The 17,571-nt window shown below is 37.0% G+C and overlaps 2 protein-coding genes across 2 annotated transcripts in view; both read right to left on the reverse strand.

Annotated features, from left to right (window-relative positions):
* Positions 1-17,571, reverse strand: part of IPO11 (importin 11) — a 111,516-nt gene that overhangs the window by 9,571 nt on the left and 84,374 nt on the right. Inside the window, exon 30 of the mRNA XM_010580539.1 lies at positions 3,266-3,361. Within this exon, the coding sequence (XP_010578841.1) occupies positions 3,266-3,361 (96 nt within the window). The remainder of the gene's footprint in view (positions 1-3,265; positions 3,362-17,571) is intronic.
* LRRC70 (leucine rich repeat containing 70) lies at positions 10,104-12,029 on the reverse strand. Its single transcript, XM_010580538.1, has one exon. The coding sequence runs from the start codon at positions 12,027-12,029 to the stop codon at positions 10,104-10,106; it is 1,926 nt and encodes a 641-aa protein (XP_010578840.1).

Genomic DNA, 17,571 nt, shown 5'->3' on the forward strand with positions numbered 1-17,571 from the left:
GAATTTCCCAATCTTTCCAAGGAAATGCAATATAAGCACTCTATCCTATCAACATGAAAATCAAAGTGGCATATATGCAAAACTAGCAAAGATTTCTCACTGAATTCATGAGAACTATAACAAGAGGACCTGAAAACTAATATGGTCAATGCTCTTAGTTTTAGAGACTAAAATCTCCAAGACACTGAACAATAATGTTTTAGGTGGACAGAAATGAGTCAGCTTCTGCAGTCATTTTTATAAAGAGTTTTTTTCTAGGCAGGCAAAGCAAAGCTTTTAAACTTCTTATATTTTGTTTTGCTCCACCCTCAACTGGTAGGTACTAATACACACAGCCATATTTTAACTATTATTTTTGTAGTAAGTATAAACCAGAAAATATGAAAAAAACAATTAAATGCCAGACATTTTTCTGTGTCTTGAAACAGTCTGAATGGACTTTGTAAAGACATTAATGAACGTTATCCTATAGCAAACATGCTTTCGATTCACTTTACATTCTCCGAGTTGAAAGAATACACAAATATTCTACAACTTTACCAAATTTTTCCTAGAAAATCTGCTTTAAAAACCAAAAGGATTTAAAAATCACTCAGGTGACAACAACTTGCCACCATGTATTAGGTATGTTTTATGGCAGGAAGGACACATAATCCAGATATTACAAAGCACCAAGACAGATGAACATTATTGCTCATTTTCAGCCCTGTACTACTGTGCATTTTTAATTGCTGCATTCCACTAGCAGCTCAAATGTTCCTGCAGCTAGGTTGAATAACTTGAAGTTACTAAAATGAAAAAAAGTTCTGATTTTATGGGACAATGTTCAGACTTACTCTGTTTATATATTCAGTTTTCTATTAACGTGTATTTAGAGCTGTATGAAACACCTGCTAAACAGCATGACGGAAGGGCCAAATGCTAACACAGAAGCGATTTCCAACGAAGGGATTAGTTACTTCAAAATAGTACAGAAAATCTCATGTCTCCTCTCCTTACAAATGGCATGATTTCTCACAACTCAGTTTATTTAAAAAAAAGGAGGCAAAAATATATCAATTGCAAAAACATACAAGATTGAATTAACTTTTTCAGACCTTGATAAATTTTCGGAACCACAAAGAGTAATTAAAAAAACTAAGAGAGGAGGCAATAAAAAAAAAGAGAAGATGGTAAAACTGGGAAAAATGTAAATATTGTTGAGACTAGACTAGAGCAATGGAATACTCCCCTTTCCAGAAAATCTGAGGTCTGTAAAGCTTTCTTGTAGTTATCACTACAATGCAAAACATAGATGCTAGGAAACCTGGCTGAGTGTAATTCCTTTGTATTGTAAACCAGGGCACTGCGTAATCATTTTCATAACCTGATCAAAATTCCATCTAAAAACTGGTAAGACCTTTATCTTTGCATTTGTATTTGGAAAGCCTCTTCCAAAAACTCACTAATCTAACTACAACAGTTTCTTCAAATTTCCAGTTTAAATGTATTCACGGTCAATTTATGCTTCAGCCAACACTATCATTTAATTTGTAGTCTTCCCCGTGCATGTCTACCTGCTCTTCATACTTTAGTGGCTGCAGTTCTATATTGCTTCAGCCTTGATTCTCTTATGCTAAACATGCATGTTGTTATAGTCTCTGCACTACAGTAATTAGATATTATGATAATCAGCAGAGTATACAATTTTTTTTCTGAAGTAGTTCAGGCTTAAATCATTCTTCTTCAACCTGGAGAGCCAGAATAGCACATACACCCTCCAGATGAGTGCTCTCACTTTATTTACTTTCAGATGATGTCCAAATGTGTAACACAAATGTCAGAATCTGTCAAACAACTCATCCAGTATCTGTCAATAGAAATATGTCCTTGGTTCAGTGTGCCTGTATTTTATAAAGCAAAAATAATGTCCAGAGTTTGGAAAAGTACAGTGACAAGTTCTACAAGCTTTCAAGGTTAAAATATGAAATTAACTAGGACAAAGTTTTATTTATTTCTCTGTCAGAACTCCTTTCAACAAGTGCTGACAAAGCAGCATGTTTAGAAATAAAGGGACTCTGCAACATTGTCTCTGATAGTAAATAGAACATAGAGTCAAAGCACAATCCCAGACTTTGGAGTTACATCTTCTAACAGAGAGTTGGGGGGGGGGGGGGGGAAGAACTTTTGCAAGCAATTCTTGGGTATAGTTGAGGCTCAGAATGAGTGTGGACCATTCTCAGGGCACACTTGTGTGCATACCACCTGGTTTAAGTGGAAAAAAACTTAATAGATTGCATGCAGGCTTTTGTGTGCCAGCTCGCTTCAGTGCCAGCAAACATCCCCTTAAGCAATTAATTAATTAGTTCAGATACAGTCTGTTCCATCTCCAGGTAATTCTCTGAAAGTTAGAAAATGTTTGGTTCTTAGCATTCACTAAACACTGTTATTAGAATATAGTATCTTGTAAGGACATCTTGCAGAGCACCTGTTTTTAATGTCTTACAACTCTCCATCATTCTAAAAATATGTAATCATTACAGAAAAAACCCAACACTAAGATCTGTCATAAAAAATCCTTATTATTCAGTGAGGTTTTTTTACTTTTCCAGCTTTGATGGAATATCACCAGCAGCCTGGGAGTCAGCAGGAGATGAATGAGTGTGATGCTGGGTGGCAGCACACTCTGAGCACCCCTGACACCACCTTCCTGTCACAAATGAACTCTTGGTCCCAGCTCTAGAAACCGTCTTTTGAGGTATGCCCTGTAGCAGCAGGTGTGTTAAGTGGAACAACTGAAGGGGGAAAATTATCCTTCTGGGACAGGTTTTCAAGTTCTTCAGGCCATAAAGTATTGTAAATTAGGTCCACTCAATGAGGCTGAGGCATTTATGAAAAGATCTTGGTTAAACTCCAGATGTCACACTCAAGGAAACTCTGAGCTACCGCCCTATCAACATACAAGCTTGTTGGATTGTAATTTTAGATACAATAGTCAAGTGAGCAAAAAGCAAGTCTAAGCATGTGAACATTTTAAGACATCAGTTAGTAGATAACTTAATGAGCAATATAAAATTATATTGACTGACATTTTAAACCCTCCCTCCCCCCATTACAATTATTTAAGACCAAAAATTTCCTATCTTACTAAAACAGTCATTCTTGTGAAAACGGAACTCTTACGAGCATGTCTTAACTGCCTACAGATTTTTCCAATCAAAACACTACATATAAAACAGTACTACTACTGTTAGACCCACAAAAATTCATTAGATTTTCCACTTACTCTTTGTATGTTCCTGTTTCAGGATCTTCAGTCATAACATCATGCAGCCCTTCCACTGAAATGTTGATGATTCCACAAAATTTATCTTGGATAACACTGGAAAAGAACAAAATTTATCTTGGATAACTTTGGAAAAGAACAGGAAAGTGACTTAGCTGAAGGAACTAAACAGGAAATTTGCTCAGTAACTGTAGAGCACATTTACTAAGCAGTATTTTCATTGCTTACTGCTTAGCTGAGCATGCGGTCAAGCAGCTAATTCAATTTTTTTTTTTAATTACACAAAGACTTCAAAAATGTGCAAGAAACATTATTCTTAAATAGAATAAAACCTTATGTGCCACTGTTGAAAACCTGGAAATAATTGCAAATGGAATAAAAGAAAAAACACATTAGCACAGGACTCAAGAACTGAGTGGAGAGGGCATGCTTCTGCTAGCAGGGAGGTCAGAGTACTGGCTTCTATTCTTAACACATTTACAGATTTTCTCCCATCACTATTCAATGCAAAATCTACACACAAACCCTTGAGAAAAGGGCATCTTGTAAAGATAGCACACTCCCCTCTCTGTCCAGCCTTACGAGTATTTCTTCACCCTCCTAGCCAGCTGAATCACTCCCCATAACGGGTGCAAAATATCTGCACCCAGTTCTGCACAAAAGCCACTTCCCTGACTAGAGAGGGAAAGGTGGGGTAGGATTTCTCTGCTTTAACACAGGCACCTCCTGCCACTTGAAACACTAAGCTACTTAAGACAACTGCAAAGGGCTGGTAGGTATCACTTTGGACTTAAAAGAGACAAGCACCTTTCCCCACCATGAGCTGAAGGCTAGACTGGATACCCTCACAACACCCAAAATGACACTAAACACGTTTAGACACTTGCCCTTGCCTTGAGAATTGATGTGCCTGTAGGGCAAGGGCATAGAAACATGATCTCCTCATGACTGATAATGTAGGTGCCACCAGCTCCTAGTTAATGGAAAGCAGCTGTCACTGCTGTTTCTGCCGAATTTCCTGCTACTGTAGGGCTAATGCCAGAGATGTGCTGTTGTGGGACTTCGGTGCATGGACTTCTAATCTGTGAACTACAAAAGGATGAAGACATACTGCAAGTGAAAAGATGTTCAACTTGGGAAGACTGCAAAAGTTCCAGCTACAAAGAGCAAAGAAACAGAAATGGCCTAACTGATGATGGTAAACTACAACTCTCTTCCAGGGACTGCCATTGACTGAAGCACTTTATTACCCCGTTTGGAATTACAGGTTTAATTTTCCACAAAAGATTCTGCTGCCGTCTAGTAGGCAGAAGCAGACATGTTCTATATTTGTTTAAAGGTACTGAATACTAAGTTCATGCATTGTTATTTTGATCCTTTATGTTTTAACATAGACAAATCTATTCTTAGGATTCTTTCATTTCCTTTTCTTATTTGGGATGAAAATTGAGAAACTGGATAAACTGTAGCTCCTTGTACATTAGTTACTGCATTTGAAAAACTTCTTGTCAGACATTCAAAAAAAATGTTATGTATATGACAAACAGACTTTATAAAGCAATGGATGCTTTGGAAAAAATGCATATCAAGTTAGAATACTAAGCATATAAAATATTTCTTTTTAAATTGTTTTTACAAGATTGATTCAACTCATGATCATTTTGTTTCCAAAGGCTTATTTTTGTTCCCTTTTTTATTCAGCTACTGTCAAATACTGGGATCTGAGCTGTACTTTGTATAATGAAACTTGACAGTCCTGAATTCCACAAAATGAAAACTGACATTTTCATTCAGTCTGGCTTATTCTTATTATCATTGTCAAGTACACATTTTAAGAGACTTTCTCCCTTGCCAGAAAGCTTCCCCATCTCATTCAGAACAGCAAAGTATTAATTGTTGTGAGACTGAACCTCTGTGGGGTTCTGCAGACAGCAAGCAAACAGCCTACTGACCACACAGCACCACTGAGAAAGTGAGCACTGCCTGCTTAGCAGCCTGCAGAACGAGCCCTTAGAGACAGAGCAGGTTTCTTCACTGGCGTCAGAGGTTCCTACCTAGCACACCTCCCATCAAAGCTCTTTTGCCTCCTGCTTTTTTTTGAAACACATCTCTAGGAAAATGCCATTAATGTGGTTAATATTTTCCAACATGAGAAAGGAAACAGCTGTCCTCAGCTTCATGTCAACAGAGGCCAAGGGGCATTCAACAGAGAACAAATGCAAACACTTCACACCTTGGAGAAGTAAATTATGGCCTGTATGTATGCACTATTTAATTATTAATACCGGTTGCTACCCATTACCTGATAGCTATATTTCTTCTTTCCAAGCTGCACGAAGAATCCCTAACTGTCACAGAAATTTTATAGTGGGAAGGAAGAGAAAGGTGTTTGACCCAATGAAGGCACAGCCTTTCCATCAGCTGCAGGGCTCATTATGGTCAATCTATTCAGGGAGGTTACTTTAATTAACCAACATGTAAATAAATACTGTAGGTATTGTGGTCATTAACTTTATGTTTTTTCCAAGCTTGCAGATTGATAGGAGGAGCATATTGGGGAGGAGGGGGGGGGGGCATTTCAGTAACTTCTGTTTCCAAGGATCTGTGATATTTCCAGAAAAAATTGAGCATAGTAGTTGAACACCCAAAATACTGTTCTTGATAGTTAGCTCCAAAGCCCAAAGAAAAATCACTAATTTCTTTACTTGGACAGGATATTTTTACTTTATGGCACAAATACGGAATGATATTTTACTTCTTTCTCCAGTGGAAAATAGAAATTTCATGGTAATTTTTCTTTTTTTGAGGAAAGCAAAGCTAAACAATGTAGAAGACCTTTCAAAATGCAGTAACTGTTGCCTGCAGCTTTCAGTAAAGATAATACCTTCCCTTTTCTCCCCTTTCTTTTTCCCTTTAAATGGGACATGAAGTTTCTTCCTACCAAAGACTCACTGAAATGTTTACCAAGTACGGAATCATTAAACAATGCAACTATTTTTAGAATACAAGACACATGCTGTCCATACAAAAATCTTAATTCAGGAGGAAGGCACCATTTAAGCAGTTCTGCCCTTGAACTGCATATAATCCAAATCAGTAATGGAACAAACAACAGCATCAAGTTATAACTGGTTTTATAACTATTCAGCTTCCCTAAGTTATCAGGACAAAACCTAATTTGGTATGCAGCAAAAATTATCAAAAGACAAGCCCAGGATTAGAATATTATGACTTCTAAAAACTTGTTAGGATCTAAACCCCTCCAGAACCCCATTTCAAAGATACAATTAACACATATTAACATTATTTTTTATTACAGATAGGATCTTTCATGCTGTCTGTAAATAAAATTCACCTTGCCTATAATGAAAACAAAAGGTAGCAAACATTTAGGGCAGCTTGTACACGAATAATCTCAAACCTTTTATTTCAAAGTTTGCATAATTTGTCAGTCAAAAAATAAAAGCTTTGCAAAGGAAAAAACAGACCACATCTGTTCTGAAAAAAGTCATATTAGTTTTTTCTTGTTCTATCTATCATTTCTAATACACTCAGCTGTCTATTCAACTTTTTATTATCCTTAGGTTTTATGCAAAAACTCAGAATCTGGATTTCAATTACATAGATAGCTACTGTAAACAAAGCTTTATCATCATCTTAGTAAAACATATATTATGATAAATTTTTAGGGGTACTTAAATAAAATGGTCCCCATGTCTGCTACGCATCTTCCTCAGCCTATCAGAAAGGGAGGAAAAATTCTGCATGGGAAAACATACTAATTTAGAGATTAAAAGGAAGAGGAGAAAATCTGTTCTGCTTTTCTACGTTCACCAGGATGAAGCAGTAAACACCAAAAAAGGGAAAAGCTTAATTTCTTATCTTTACTAGTGTACAGTGGATTTGAGAAAGATTAATTCTCTATTCTTATCTCATTAGCCAAGGAAAGAGATGGAGTGGGACAAATAGAGATTACTTTGTGTGTACTGTGAGGAATGCAAATGATTATTCCACACACCCCCTCCTCCTCAGGAGCTGCGCGGTGCTAACGAGCTGCTAAAACAGTAATGTAGCAGCTAAGAAAAGATTTCCAGGGGAGTCCTATGGCTGACCCTAAACTTGATGACCATAAAGCGCCATTTTGCTTCATGAGGGCAGACTCAACCAAGTCTTCTAATGTATTCTCTAATGATTTTAATAGTTAGACATTATGAACCACACGTGCACATGGAAGGATCTGTTTCCTAGTGTAACACAAAAGCTATTAACTGCAAAAGGCATTCCCCCACAACTCCATAATTAATCTCTCAATTCCTTGTTAGCCTAATCCAAAATGTTGGCAAGCTGGATATTAGAGGATGACTCCACTCCAAAGGATGCGGTCCAACTGCTCCAACTCTTTGCTTGCACAAACAGCTCTGACAGCATCGGTTTCCTTTCATGTTCCATCTCTACAGATGGTGAGACTCATGCCTGGCAAACAACTCCTACAGCAGCTTGTCAGCAGAAAGGACACAACTTCGGAGGGAACCTCTTGTGCTCTTCTGTAAAGAGCAGCTGTGGAAATCAGAGCCTAAAACAACAGAGCTGTCCTCTCTCAGATTTCCTCAAGAACTAGGTTTGTTTACTCTCAACCTTTTCCCACTCCCAAAATTCCTTTCTAACAAAAGCACAGCAGCATTTCCAGCAATGAAAACTTGGTTAACTAGCTTCCACTCAATTTCAAGTCCATTATTTCTGAAGACATCCATAAAAAATTGCAAATTTAGAAATACAGCACATAAAACTGCAGAACCTACTACTGTGCAATCACTGTGCAGCTGTTACTAAATGAAAACAAATTTAACACTCATCATGAAGAATTATGTAGGAAAGGCAGAAAGTAACAAAAATGGGTTAAAGAGGAAGAGTCTGTAATGGATTAGCCACCCAAAAAATAATTAACCATGAATTAGAGTCAACGTTTTCCCTCCTTAAAAACATCTACCCATTACATTTAACATCTGATCTACAAGTACAAAATTATTAAAAAAATAGTTTCTACTCAAGCAATCCAAAATAGTTAGAGCTTTTGCCCAAGTAGTTGACTTCAGTGTTCCATAAAAGTATTTGATTATACAGTAAATTACAGTAAAATATAGTATTATGATACAGTAAATTGCTATTTCATTACATTCAATAGAAACACATAACAAGGAACAACAAATGCATACTTGCACATTTACACCCACACAGTGCAGTCAAGGTCTCTGTATGTACTGGTAGCAAATAATGTGTCATTACTGGAAATGAACTGGAGACAGACACACAGGACATTAGGGAGCAGCCCAACACAGCCACACACGTGAGTTACACCAGCAGAAAGCAGGCAGGCTAGAACAAGAACCTGGAAAGCAGTTCTGGTTCATCTGGAGAATGCCCCGGTCTCCAGGCTGGATCCTGGAACAGCAAGATACTTCTACACAACTTAAATCAAGCCCATGGAGGACAGACTATCAAAACTGTGTTCTCCATTTTTCCTTGAGCAAAGTGATCTAACTGTAAATTGTGTTGCTTATAAATGAAGTGGTTGAAGTCTCTAGGGCACAGGCCTGTAGAAAACAAACAGCATATACAGAAGTCCCATTCAGCTAGCTGAAAATTTTACAAGATTGGACTATGTGAAACATATTTTAATGACTTTCTCCTGATTAAAGTTTGAATTACTGGAGTAACAATGAGAAAAAAAAATATCAGAAATTCAGGTTGAAAATACAGCTACAACACACTAGACATAACCTGAAAATAATGTAAACAGACATCAATATTTGAAATAGAAATAAAAAGTTAAAACAAATGCAAACTATATAGTAAAATATCCATCTTTTGAAGATGAAGGCTAAAATTAGGTCTTCACTAAGAAAACATACTTTGACCTGACACTTCCAAATATACAACACAAATATGTAAATATCTTCAGTAATTAATCTAGAATTATGTTATTAAAGTGTAGTATATTTCTTCAGTTTATACCGCTTATCTAGCCACCCCCCCCCCCAAACTATTACTATATAGACGACAAAATACCTTTTATTGACAATAACCAGCTCTACCACCTTAAGACATAATAAGCTTGGTCAATTTTTCAATTCGATAGAAATTTAGTTTCCTAATTAACCCCAGTTTCAGGTATTATCATAAAATGATACAGATCCACACTAACAAAAAATTCACTTTAATATATTCATTATACAGAATGAATACACAACTTTGTATATTAAAAAATATCATAGGTATGAATAAAATTTGTATATTTTAAATTTTTCTTTTCTCAAGAGTTTGAACATGCTAGATATAAAGATGCTCACTTTTTTTTCCAATATAATGATCAAGAGAGGCAGAGTAGAAACTGCATTACAATAAATAAAAGAAACATTGCTTTTTTTCTCATTCCCTCAGATTTCTTGGCTTCATGATCCGCTAAAAACTGAAGTTTTGCTTGCATCAAGCTTGCTATGGAATTTCTACAGAAACTTATACCATTAAGTACTGCAAAATAAAAATAAATGTATGTGTAGTTTATATTGCACATATACTTGAGTTATAGGCAAAAGACTCCTACAAGAGGGACACAATAATATACCTATCCATGTCAGATTTAAATGACATCTAATAAAAATCAATAAACTTCAAAACATGCAGGAAGCGAATGGTGATGCAGAACCCAAATTATACCATTTTTCCACAATTCTATCAACCACTTGATTTTAATCAGTGAAGGTATTTTTAGAAAATTGAGTTCTTGATTTCTTGACATTTCAGATGACAGTAAAGTTAATATCAAATCAAATGAGATAAATTACAATGATGAATGTTCAAACAATATGACCTGCGCCTGACTTTCAGATGCTGTTCGCTTGAGCAGCCTGATTTGGTCCAGTTCCGAGTGCCCCATTGAATTCTGAGTCAGAGACTGCACTGGGTCAGTTATGTTGTATCTGCCAGGCTGATAAAAACCATAATATTCTATTCTCTTTTCCCCTGAGTTTTCCAGCACCTTTAGTTTCTGCCTAAATTGAATAATCTTACAGGTTAAGAACAGGATCACAGCACAAGCCAGAATGAAAAAGCCTAGTAAAATGTCAAAAGCCTGATTCAGCTTTTCAACCTGTTGTGTACAAAATAGGGATGTTTTTAATGATACAGGAGCAGCATCTGTTGGAGTTAAGCTTTTTTCTTCTACGGTTCTGTTAACAGGTATAATCTGTGCTGGTATTTGCACCGGTAATGTTGATAATATTGTAGTTGTCCGCGATGGAATTTCAGCAGCATTTTCTTCATAGGGCTGCGGGTGAGCAGATGTAGCTGTAGTTCCTTCTGAGAAAGCAATATATTTAGTTTCTGCACTGACAAACTGTTCAAATGTGTTGTGCCTGTTTCCCTTATGCCATGCCATCAGCAAAGTGGTAGAGCTGTGATGGACACCTTCGGATCCTAGACTCCACGCTGTTTCTGGGCTGGCAGTAGGGCTACTGCAGTTTGCAAACTGAGTCCACTTAATGTAATGCAAAGGTCTACCACGCATACTCAGGGGACTCTGACAATGAATTTTTACAGAAATAGGAGATGATGCTAGCCAACTAAGTAACCCAAGCATTTTGCAGCTGCAGTTCCAAGGATTATAATTTACCTGTAGATCAGTTAAAGACACTAAGGGCTTGAGCACTTCAGGTTGTAACTCTGTAATATTATTAAATGCTAAACTGAGTATTTTAAGTGACTGTCCCATTTTTTCAAAGGTACCATCACCAATACTGGTTATTTTATTTCTGTCTAGCTGCAGATACATTAAATTGTTCAATAAAGTAAAAGTGCTGGAATTTATATTTTCTAAGTCATTATAACTTAAGATTAACTGGCTAAGGTTGTTTAATCCAAAAAATCCATTTACAGCAATAAATTTTAGCTTTACGTTTTTTAAAGAAAGATATCTAAGCTTGTTAAGTCCTTTAAATGCAAAAGGATGTATTGATCCAATGGGATTGTGAGACAAAGAAAGTCTTTCAAGATTTTTGAGCCTTCCAATAGCATTCGATGGCACAAGTGTCAAGTTGTTACCTTCAAGGAACAAATATGCAAGGTTTTCAAGATGATGAAATGCTGAATCTGATATCCGTGAAATCTTATTATCAGCTAGGTTAAGCGTTTGGAGACTTATCATTCCTAAGAAAGTCCCACTTCCAAGGACACTGAGACGATTTCTTTGAAGTGTTAAATATCTAACAGAAAGGAGATCACTAAATAATCCTCTGGGAACAAAAGCTATTTGATTATTCTGAAGGTATAAACAATGAAGATTGGAAAGACCTTCAAAGATTCCTGGATCTAGGCGTTTAATATTATTGTTATTTAGATGCAAGTAGCACAGTTTGGGGAGTTCCACAAAAGCTTTCGGGTGTACATACGAAATACTGGAGTTATCCATGTAGAGTGCAGCAAGCTTCTGAAAGCCTCTTAGTTCATTCGGAGTGACACGCGATATATTATTCCCACTGAGGTACACAAGAATTGTTGTTTTTGGAAAGTTCTGCGGGATGCTCAAAAGCCCTAAATTACGACAGCTAACTTGTCTCCCTGTGCAGAGCTGGCAAGCAGCTGGACAGCCAAGAGCCTCCTTCTGGAGCAGCAACAAAAGAAAACAATTAAGGATATACAGGAATGCTCCCAGGAAGGGTGGAGAACTTTGCAGACCACACATATCCCTGTCTTTGGCCTTCTCACTCATCTCTCACTTCGCTAGTAGAGATAAAAAGAAGTTTATAAATATTATTAATTTGAAAGTTTAAAGATTCTGCTTGTACAGTCTTTAAAATATAAGCATTGCTTTCAAGATTGGTATTTTATATATTCTCCTTTGATGCCAAATAAGCAGTTTAAAAATAAAACTTAAGTGTAAGTTTGAACTACACTGAAAGAATTTTCAAAATAAATGAACAATGAAACAAATGTACTGCTAACCTAGCCAGAAAATATTTAATTGGTTGCAGCATAATAACAACTAAGCTGCCAAAATAATGGCTTCCAGTAAATTCAAAATACTGCTTATTAACTATTTTTTATACTTAAGAATGACTAGGAAATGTTTCAATAGCATTCAAGTAGAAATGCCAACTGGAAACAAGTTTCCTTTCACTGGCGGCTCATTTATAATTTTAATTTTACTTCTGTACAGCTGAGTTACGTTCAAAATAAATAAAAAACAATGCCTTACCCCAAATCTGAAGTTCATTATTTCTGTTACCTTGCTGTTTTGCAGTTCACTCAGTTCAAGCTGACCAACTATACTCATCTGTGAAACCTTTGTAAAGGCAGTATTGCCACGTACTAGAGCCCTCACATTTTGCCCCAGGATTTGCAACTGTTTGCGCAGGAAACTAAGAAAGAAGTGGTTAAAGTGAGGTTGCCATGGATACAGGAAACCCTGGGACAGGAAGCCATTTTATCTGTGCTTCAGAAGTATTGTTGGAAAGGAAATCTCAATGATTTGTTTCTAGAAAACCAAAAACTATCTTAATTTGTAGCTGTTGCTGTTTTGTTTTTTTTAAACTATTGTTTTTAACTAGGAGAGCTCAGAAGTGTTTTACCTAAGTTAGGTATAACTTTTGGAATAAAGCATATCTATTTGTAACAGCACTACTGCATTACCTGTAAATCCTTTATCTTTCAGCCAGAATCTGAAACGTTCTATTACATCAGTAGCAACACTCACGCTGTTCTCTCTCTGTCTGCAGAGCTGAACGGCGGCCAGCACACTCGCACACACTCCAGCAGCCCAGCAGAGAGGGAGAAGAGGGAGGTGGGTCTGGAGGGCAGAGCCCCCGTGTCTCTGGCACTTCAGCAAGGCACACCCTGCCAGCAATCCCACAGAGGCCCAGGGAATCTCAGAGATGAGAAACACCTGATGTGGTACTTGGCTGCTGCCTGTTTGTTGTACTTCAGACTTGATCCAGGCACTCTGTTAAGTTGCGCTTGAGGCCACTTTTTTTGAAAGCCGATTTATCCACAGAGGACTAGGTATATTGTGACAACCACACACCTCTGGTCCACAGCTTTTGTTTCCTGCAGTGTCCCTTGTGCAGATAAACACTCAGTGCAGATGTGTGCTATAAATATCTCCCTCGCTTAAGTACCGGAGATACATCCTCAGTTTATCCATCACAGGGACTAAATACCTGCTAAATCCAGTCACATCATCAAAGGGGGAAACAGGAAACAACAAAATGAGATAGTAAATTAGAGACTAAGCCTACAAATAGCAAGGTAACTATAAAATCACAATTTGTACTGTAACAAGACCTTCTGCTCAGCAAAACGAAAATGACAAAGCCCATCAGTAGCCGTAGCCAAGTAAGAGACAGAACAGCACAAGAATCATCAAGTCACTTTGGCCACAATTGATCCCACACAGGAAGCACGAGTTCACTTAAAGGGCAAAATATCACCCCAATATCTTTGTCTATAATAATCCAAGCTGAAATGCACGAAGCACATGAGCAAAGGAAGCAGAATAGACAAGGACGTGCTTCTGAAGAGGCTTTCTTCCAAATTCTGCCAAAAGAAACTTAAATTTCTGAAGTTTTAAAAAAAATGTTTTTGACCATATATAACTGGCTTTTTATGTTTGAAATCTGTAAAACATTCAGTATCAAGAGATATACTCCTTCAATTTTTCAACTTGAGCTGGCCAAAATTACCTAGAGGTGGGATGCAGAGGAATGTTTGGGTTTTTTTTTTAAAAAAAAAAAGACAAAAACTAAAAGCCTTTAATTCTGTAAGAGTCAACACCTCTTATAATATCTCGTCTAAAGAAAGAAATCAGCAGGACCAGCAAAATTGGTCCATGTGCCACTTTAGACAAAGCCTATAACAGTTACAACCCAGAATTTGAGCTGCATTTGGTTCTTTTTTCTGACACCATTAAACTAACAGGAAAATTAATTGTTCTTTAGATTTAACTATTTATTTTCACATTTTATTTTTTCACAGTATTTAATATAATCATTGATATAAAGTAAAATAAAATGGCATGTCATTTCCTTAAAGGGCAAACACTGCATAGATTTGAACAGTTCCCAGGATGATTAGGGAAGTACCCCAGATATGGGGGAGAGAACAGTAAGAGTGATTGAAAAAGATTATCCAGGTCAAATAGAGTCACGTGAGGAGAAAAACAGAGATTGACCGAAAATGAAAAATTACTTCAAACAGGAAATTATCTCCAACCTAAGCTTCACAATCTATAGCCTGTTCATGCTGATATTTACGTGGGTAAAGAAATCATTAAAAATTATTTCTTCCAAGATATGCTGTGTGAAACAATCCCACAGGGCTAAAAGAAGCAAGTCCCAATCTAAAAAAAGAATTTTAAGAGACAAATATTAATAGATGTCCCTTTTTGCAAAATGCCAAAATTAACATATTTAGAAAGACTGAAGGAATTGCTGAAGCTCTATGGGATATCAGATAACATGATAATTTAGAGAAATCAATAGAATAGTGACCAGATAAATGAAAGCTGGTGCCCAGTTAAGTGGCTGAATGTCTCTGTGGCCTTGTACTAAAGGTACTTTATCAATATTCATAACAATTTTGCTCAAACCCTAGCTGCCACTGTGGTTCTGAGTGCATTGCTGACCTTTCCGATTCTCAGATCCTATGTACAAAATGAGGAAGAAAAATCTTAATCCAGGTCATGGCTCCTTTCAGTTTGCACTAGGAAATCTGGAGAAAGTCCTGTCTTGCACTTTGTAAATACAGCACCTGGAGGCCTGTAAAGCAGACTGGATTGTCATTTCCAGGCACTGCTCCATCAATAGCACACGCTGTTAAAGTCTCTGAAAGCAGTATCTGTTAAGAATGAGAGGCAAAATAACATGCCACATAACTGATACCGTTTTGGGGAAAACCATAAAAAAGACCGGGATACACATACAACTTGGATCAGCATTTCTCAAGCTGGCTTGTACTTAAAACAATAAAATTCATTACTAATCGAAAACTAAGGGAAACACTTAAACAGGAAAACCCCAAACATTTCTTTCAAACAAGTTTAGGCAGCTCCAATAGTGGTATATTTTATTCACTGCAAATTCTGCTCTCCAGTGATAGAAACACCAGGTTTATATCTGAATACAACTTCACATGGCAACAGAGAAAATGATTTTTGAATCCTGAAGTGAATCTTATTTTAATATGCTAGCACTGATAAGGTTACTAATGCCATTGCTTTTTAACATATTAAAATCTAGTTCAACAGTGACTCCTTGTCAATGCAAGTATGAAAGTCTGAGCAACAGCAATTTGTCAAATTGTGCATAAAATGACAGGTCAAAGTAGCTGAAAGAACATGCAAGCACTGCACCCAGTGCAGTCTTTCCAAACCACCTCTATTTTCTCACTGATCCGTGTTAGATTAAAGCCAATATAACTCAGGTTATGAATATTAGCTAGCATAAAATAGTCATCCAACTCCAATTTCTGTACAGCAGAAAAACATGCACCAAGTTCAAAAACAGGTTCTAAAGCTACCCATTTTTAAAACGTATTAAAGCCCATTTTTGAAGAGGGATTTCATTCTCATAATCACTACAAAATTACATTAAAGCTCACAAAATAGAGAAAAGTCAATTTTTAGCACTGTAATTATTCTTTTGAGCTTGTAAGAGTGAAACTATCTGTTGCCCTTGCACTGTGTATTTAGCAAGTACCTCCTCTTGCAGGTCTTCCTTCCCTCTGCTTTTATTCTCCGCAGGTGGCCTATGATACAACTTTCTTGTTTTGTTTTCAAATACCTACCACCTTCTGCTCACATCATTCTCCAGATATGACTGCAAGTCGAAGTAATTCAGCTACTAATCTACTGCTTGGGTAGCATACACATCAACATTTAATCTCATTTCACCTACCTACATCCAGTAACACCTGCCATAGACACTTTATTAATGTTATCAGACCTCAAACCCCTTTTTTGTTTTTCTCATTATCATCGAGATTATCTCAAAATTTCTGATTAACTCAAATATTGCAGATTCTTTCTAATGAATATTCCTGCCCAAGTAAAAAAATCTTGATTTGCTGCTTCAGTTACCGAAAATTTCTGTGTTCCACAGAGTGCTATTCCACTCTCTGTATCGGGTCTGGCTGAGATGGAGCTATTTTCCTCCCAGCAGCCCTCAGAGTGCTGTGCTCTGTATTGGTAGCTAGAAAGGTGTTGATAACACAACAGTGTTGTGGCTACTGCTGAGCAGTGCTCGCACAGCACCAAGGCTGTCTCTCCAACACTCCCCACCTCACCAGCAGGCTGGGGGTGGGCAAGATCTTGGGAGGGGACACAGCCAGGACAGGTGACCCAAACTGGCCAAAGGGATATTCCATACCATGTGATGTCAGCTCAGTGATAAAAGCTAAGTAAAGGGGAGAGGAAGTGGGGGCATTCGTTATTTATGTTTGTCTTCAGAGCAATCACTACATGTACTAAAGCCCAGCTTCCCAGGAAGTGGCCAGACATCGCCTGCTGATGGGAAGTAGAGAACAAAATCTTTTGTTTTCCTCTGCTTTTGCACATGACTTTCTTTATTAAGCTGTCCTTATCTTGACCCACGAGCCTTTTGTTATATTTTCTCTCCCCCGTCCAGCTGAGGAGTGGGAGTGATAGAACAGCTTTGGTGGGCACCTGGCACCTAGCCAGGGTCAACCCACCACACTCTCCTACTAGCAACAGTGATAGTTACAAAGGGGAGACACAGACAAAGAAATTGTAATGTCAGATTAATAAACAAGCAAAAACATTCCTGTTTAATAAACCCACAGTACTTAACATTTGTATATGTAAACATACATCACAAAATCTATTTCAAAATTATGAAGCTTTGTAACTTGCTTTCCTTTTTAACTTTGGCATTTATTATTTTTGATTAAATTATCAAGCAGGTTTTACAACATGCTGAGAAACAATAAGAAATGAAAACTATAGAATTATTTTTCCCCACTGAGGATAAGAAAGTAAGTTCCCTTCTATAAATCTTATTTGGCTATAGACTCTATTAAAATAATATGACAGAAAGTTCTTATGAAACTAAGAGCTCACTTTGAGAAATTGTTAAATTTCTCACCTAGTAATAAATAATTATTGCACCAATTAACTGCATTTGTCATGCAAACTGACAAAAAGCTAAAGTCTTCTATGGAGTGAGCAGTAAGTCACAAAACAATAACAAAAAGCTTGGCCATCAATGAAACCCACGGATGTGATATGCTGAAACTAACTA

This window comes from Haliaeetus leucocephalus, unplaced genomic scaffold (genome assembly GCF_000737465.1).
Source record: "Haliaeetus leucocephalus isolate CR32 unplaced genomic scaffold, Haliaeetus_leucocephalus-4.0 Scaffold722, whole genome shotgun sequence".
Taxonomy (NCBI): domain Eukaryota; kingdom Metazoa; phylum Chordata; class Aves; order Accipitriformes; family Accipitridae; genus Haliaeetus; species Haliaeetus leucocephalus.

Bases quoted from the DNA above. Each gene is read 5' to 3' on its own strand.
- LRRC70 (XM_010580538.1), bottom strand. From the start codon at position 12,029: ATGAGTGAGAAGGCCAAAGACAGGGATATGTGTGGTCTGCAAAGTTCT.